Genomic DNA, 5,704 nt, shown 5'->3' on the forward strand with positions numbered 1-5,704 from the left:
CCTAAATTCTGTCGGTAATTAAAATGGTTTCCGACAAATCAACTTCTGACAAACTATTTTTCGTCATAATTCCTTTGGTAAACAACTTCACTGACGGAATTACGATGGAATAATCCGTCAACAATCCCAATTTTTTTTATAGTGGCGACAATTGAACTAATGGTAAAACTGGTGCTCCATGTTAGAATCCACCAAATTTATTGGATTTACTTGATTGACAGAATGTGAAGTCAAACCGTCACCCCAAGATTTGTCAAATTATAAATTTGAATAACTAGTATAAAAAAATAAAAATAATAGAGATCCTCAATATGTATAAGAAACTATCCTCAAAACTCATGATGGTGAGTCGTATGTAAGGATCCATTTGCACTTCTTGTATTTATCTTCGTGGTCGGTGAAAAACATCTGTGGGCCGGATTGAACCGGTCACTTTCAAAATTAATCGATTTAAATAGTTGAATGTCGGGATTTAAAAAAAAAATAGAGATCCTCAATATTTCACTCTGGGGCACAACACAAGTGGCAAGGCATGAGCGACACAATCAGAAGCATCTGAGTCAATTTCCAACGAGGACATTTGCAGAACATGATTAATTTCAAGTATGTCCGGTTGCGAATGTCGGACCACTCATTACTTTTTGGATTTACCTTAGTAGCCGATAAAAACTTTCATAAAATCAGGTTGATTATCTCCAAAATTAGCCCGAATTCGAAGAATGGAATACTTTGATTATAAAAAACATAATCCTCGATGAGTTGTGTTACATCATGCGAAATGCCCTATCAACAACAGAGACAAAACAATAATATGGACTACACTGTTACAACAAAGTTCATGTCTTACAAAAGACATGATGTTATGATTAAAGAGAAGGGTTGCCACTCATCCTGATTAACTACCTTAAGACCCCAACTAATGTCTTCGCAATGCCTCACATGTGGAACTAGAAGCCCTGTGTCGATGCCTTTTTTGTCCAAAACAAGCTACCTTTATCCTAAAATGGTTCTTGGTCCGAAGATTTGAGAGTTGAATTGAGAATCTATACAGATTCAGGCAACAGCTTTCAACTTATCTGCCTCCGAAGCAGTAGCAGGAGTAACTCCACCAGTTGTGGGCCTATAAATCATTAAATTTTGAAAGTTAACTACAATATTTAGCAATATGTGATTCCCAACAGGACTAAGAAGAGGGTACTTACAGGCCAACCATCACTTTGAAACCATCATAGGTTAGCCATTGTGCGCCAGTTAGGGTTCCGACCATGGCGATACGAAGCGGAAGCCCCCGAGTGAAAAGACCCCAGAGACCAAGCTTGTTAACAGCCTAGTTTACGAGACAGGAATGGATTTAGCTATTCACAAGAAGAGTGAACATGGAATTTCATATGAAGAAATATAACAAGCTACATGAGACTTACATCGCTAACAGTGGCGCCTTTAGCATTGTTTAGGAAAGAGACGAGATTGTCCGCAGGATGAGAAACAACGGCGCAGAGCACGCCGGCAATGTAACCGCCGGCGAGACTCACCCCGAGCTGAAGCTGTTTGCTGCACTGGTCCTTGGGGATTGAGTATTTGTAGATCATCTCCACAGTCGTTTCAAACGATGCAAATTTCATCATGGTGTCTGCATAAGTCACATATCAGCTAAGCTTGCATGTCGAAGAATGCGATGCAAGTTCGGCTCGCAACGGAGAATTCAGAGAAAATAGCCAAACACTGTTACTAAAGTGACAACATAGACAAATGTGGTTAAAGTAAATTAAGGAAAATACTCAACAAGGACAAGCCGTTCGAGTCTGAACCACAAATTACAAAAAGGAAAAGAAAAACAGTCCAAAACGTCAGCTAATAATACTAAATGAGAACAATTCAAAGACAATAGTGTCACTAATAGCAAGGGAAGATAATAGAGAAAACATTAAAAAAAAGCTCATTCTAATAAAGAAGATTCATACATACAAGGAATTTGACGACCCCAAAGTGGACCCAATCCTCTGTACAAACTGCATCAAGGAAACCAGAGTTGACGACCTAGCAGATCAGATGAACATTAGAGAAAAGAGAGGGGAGAGAAAAAGAACATACCCTGATACGCCCTCGGATTTAACAAGCTTGGGCAAACCATCACTCAAACCTCTAGCAAAACCAGGCTGCGTCTGGACTCGCACCTTGACGGCCTCAAAGGGGCAGAGAGCAACGCCGGCAATCACCTCAGCAGGTCCAGAGCTAGCCAGGTAGATTAAAGTTTTGTACTTGGCAGCATACTCGGGTCCAGCAATATCAGAGTTGTATTTTTTGAAGATTTCATAAAATCCGTACTTGCAAGCTCCCTGGGCGCTGTACCCGAGCAGGGTTGGGACCCAGCCTCGGAAGAAACCCTTGACACCTTGTTCCCGGAGCAAAACCCCAAATCCGGAGGAGACGCTCTTGTACTTCGCCGGATCGATCTGGATATTTCAAGTGAAGTTAATGTTGAACCATACAAAAGGACTCAGAGGACACGGCCAAATCACAACTTCGACGGCCTCATTAAGAGATGCCAAAGGAGACGCGATCGGGCGGCCACGAGATCCAAGGTATAGGAGTAAATTGGAAAAAGGCACTCACCTGCATGTTACACTTGACGAGATCGAGCGGCGTGACGGCCATGTGGCTCAGGCCGCAACTGGCGATCCCACCGGCGGCGCAGGCGGCGTAAAACATGGGCGAATAGAGCTTGATCTTCCCCGGTTCGTTCGGAGCTCTGGCGACAACACATCCCATCGAGGCGGTGCCACTCGGGGCCGCCTTAGGGACTGACGCGACGGCGCTCCGGCCGAGAACCATCCGTTCCATGCCGAGCGTCCCAGGCGAGTAGAGTAAGCCAGGAAGAAGCGATTGGCGAGACCTCTCGGAGAGATCCATCGAAGGACGGCTAGGTTTTCGATCCGGATAAAGAAGGAGAAGGAAGCGACCTGAAGCGGGAAACGAACTCCGGCGAATCAACGGTTACGGATTTGAAGAAGGATACGTCAGTCCAATCATATAGCCTCGTAAGGTCCGTATTGCCAATGTCTTTCTTAAAAATAACTCGAATACATGTTTACTTTGCGAGATTATTGGTAAAAGTCGAGGGTATTTTAGGTACGAAAATGGAGGAATGGTGTCCGCCTTCTCCTCTTAAAGGTCACATGACGACTCTGACAAGTAAACTTAGCGAATTACGCGGGCAGAATATTAGGATCTGATATCGACGGATGACGTTCGGGTGCGTAAGCTCTTAGGAAAGCAGTTTTTTTTTTCTTGTACATGTCGACGAATTCTCAACGGTCCACCTTCGCGTGTCATCGAGACAACAGGTAGATGAATAGTGGCTACAATTAGAAATACGAGGTTTCTTTTTTTTCTCTAACTACACTCCGAGCCGTCTGCTTTTTCTTTGTCGATTTGGACCTCGACATAGGCAAGTCGGACCCGTTCTTACCCACGTGAACAATACAATGAAAGAGATCTTTGGGGAAAAAAAAGTGATTTGACTCTTCCGATGCTATCTCGTTGTCGATCAAGAAGAGAAGTAAATGAAGGATATTCAAACCCCACGGAATAAAAGTCCACAAAATATCAACTTGCTAGATCCGTGGAGAGATAATAAAGAGAATTACTACTAATACGAAGTATAGTTTCCCTATCTTTTGCTATCATGCTGAATTACTATGAATATAATAACAATTAAATTTTATCCTATTAGATAAAGCCAACTATACTAAACTAAAACTAATACGAAAGTATAATAAACTATCTCTCTCTTCCTGCTTTCATGTTATTGAAATTAAACGTTCGACCATAGGAGAATGAATTCAAATGTCAACAAACCATATGGATCTACAGATGCACAATATGGGTCCCTAAGACTATGATATGGTAGAAGGATGTTGAATTATCATCCAGATATTTATGTTTGATTCTTAACTATAGTGTATTTATAGAAATTTTTAGAAATTAATTCTCGATGGGTATATATATTCGGAAAAAAAAATTCTCCCACCCCTAAGTCAACTTGACAGTCGGCTATAAATTATTCTCATGATTTACCCCTCTTCACATAATTTAAAGACAAATTGTGAGGGAAATTTGAGATGAGCATAATTGTTATAAGAGAGATGCTCGATATGATGCTCAATTAACTAGAATATGATAGATTTGTTATAATAAAATAGAGACTAATTCTCGGACAGACATGTGCCTTTAGGAAAAAATTTCTTTTATCCTTAATTATTTGACAGACAATTATAAACTAATTTCATAATTTACAGATCGTTGGAAGGAGCACAATCAACCTTTGCTTCAATAAAGATTCTCGATATGTCCCTCGGGCATGGCGAGATGGTCAAAGGCATGACAATTCAATTAGGTTTGATTCTACAACAGCATATTTATCAGACACCTCCTGTGTTTGAAATCCTATAGTACTGAGTCACTGGGTCAATCGATTCATTTTTTAAACTTACTCAATGGATGGAAGATGAGATCAAACTTTTTTTTTAATGAATTGTAATGATAATAATGAAAATAATTTTTAATTGATCTCAATCAATTAGGATTTGTTATATTTGACATATAATCATGATCAATATGAATCAAATAGGAAAATTAATATTTCTAAATCTATTATATTACTATGTTTATAATTATTATGACTGTATGTCTTATTTTATATTTTCATTATTGCTTTGGACAATTTGTATAAATAAGATTATTGGCTTTAATAATAAGATTAATCAACAAGTTTTTTTATTGTTTCTTTCCTCTACCTTTTATTTTCATATGGTATCAGAGTCATGATCCTTTTATTTCCTTATCTTTTCTCAAAATTTAACTTCTTCCTTCTTTAATTCCTCTTCCAGCATCTCAATTCCAGCACCAAATTTCTACAACATTAGTCAGCAACACATGAACATCTTGAAATACAATAACAAATTAGAGCAACCCAAAGATCAGAGTACCAGTAACATCTAGTAATCTCATCACCAATGTTCATTCTTGCAAATTTTGTACAACAATCTTGGGAACTTCGATAACTACAGTAATAATTTTTTTCCCCTCCTCCGTTTGGCCTTTTCTGAAAAAAAAAATCGAGAGAAAAAAAAAGCGAGAAAGAAGCAGAGAAAAAAAACGAGAGTATATATAGATATACATTCTGTATTTTTTCGTTAATTCTTACTTCCGTTTCCCTTTTCTTTTATTCAATTATTATTTGCTTTTCGTTTAAAAAAAACAGTGAATATAACGAAAAGCAGCAAACTATTCCTCTGTTTTTTTGTTTTTCTGCTCTCTCCTCTTCTTCGTTCTCACGCCGCCCAACGCCACTGCTGGCAGCTCCAACGCCGTCAGATTCGTAGTTTCCACCCAGCCTCACCAGCACTAGCAACCGTTTCGGCCAAAGGAGACATCAATCTTTTCTTCTAGTCCACAGCATCACTACTTTCTCCTTTATTTGTTGCTGGGATTCATCACTGCCGTTGGAAAGCAAAGTTCGAGTGTCAGATATTTTTCCCAACCATCGAAAAAATTCTTCCAACAAGATCTATTATTATTAAGGACGAGTTCTTTATTTTCGATGTCCGATACTCAACGATATCAAGGTGGCCAAAAGCAAAATTTAGATCGATGTCAAATTTGTCACATCGTTGGTCATACTGGTATTCATTGCTCTAGAAGA

The 5,704-nt window shown here is 39.1% G+C and overlaps 1 protein-coding gene across 1 annotated transcript; it reads right to left on the reverse strand.

The window, feature by feature from the left end:
- Positions 1–984: 984 nt before the first annotated feature.
- On the reverse strand, positions 985–3,036 carry LOC122039801 (mitochondrial phosphate carrier protein 3, mitochondrial-like). The gene is made up of 6 exons (XM_042599243.1): positions 2,614–3,036; positions 2,092–2,453; positions 1,966–2,009; positions 1,422–1,630; positions 1,203–1,327; positions 985–1,120 (listed from the first exon to the last, which is right to left on the reverse strand). Exons 1-6 carry the CDS (start codon positions 2,908–2,910, stop codon positions 1,054–1,056), a joined length of 1,104 nt encoding a protein of 367 aa, XP_042455177.1. The 5' UTR covers positions 2,911–3,036; the 3' UTR covers positions 985–1,053.
- Between the last annotated feature and the right edge of the window lie 2,668 nt (positions 3,037–5,704).

Source organism: Zingiber officinale, chromosome 2A (assembly GCF_018446385.1).
Source record: "Zingiber officinale cultivar Zhangliang chromosome 2A, Zo_v1.1, whole genome shotgun sequence".
Taxonomy (NCBI): domain Eukaryota; kingdom Viridiplantae; phylum Streptophyta; class Magnoliopsida; order Zingiberales; family Zingiberaceae; genus Zingiber; species Zingiber officinale.

Coding starts and splice junctions, on each gene's coding strand:
- LOC122039801 (XM_042599243.1), bottom strand. CDS start 2,910: ATGGATCTCTCCGAGAGGTCTCGCCAATCGCTTCTTCCTGGCTTACTC. Junction 1,328..1,421: donor AAGGCGCCACTGTTAGCGAT/GTAAGTCTCATG, acceptor CTCGTAAACTAG/GCTGTTAACAAGCTTGGTCT. Junction 1,121..1,202: donor TTCAAAGTGATGGTTGGCCT/GTAAGTACCCTC, acceptor AATGATTTATAG/GCCCACAACTGGTGGAGTTA.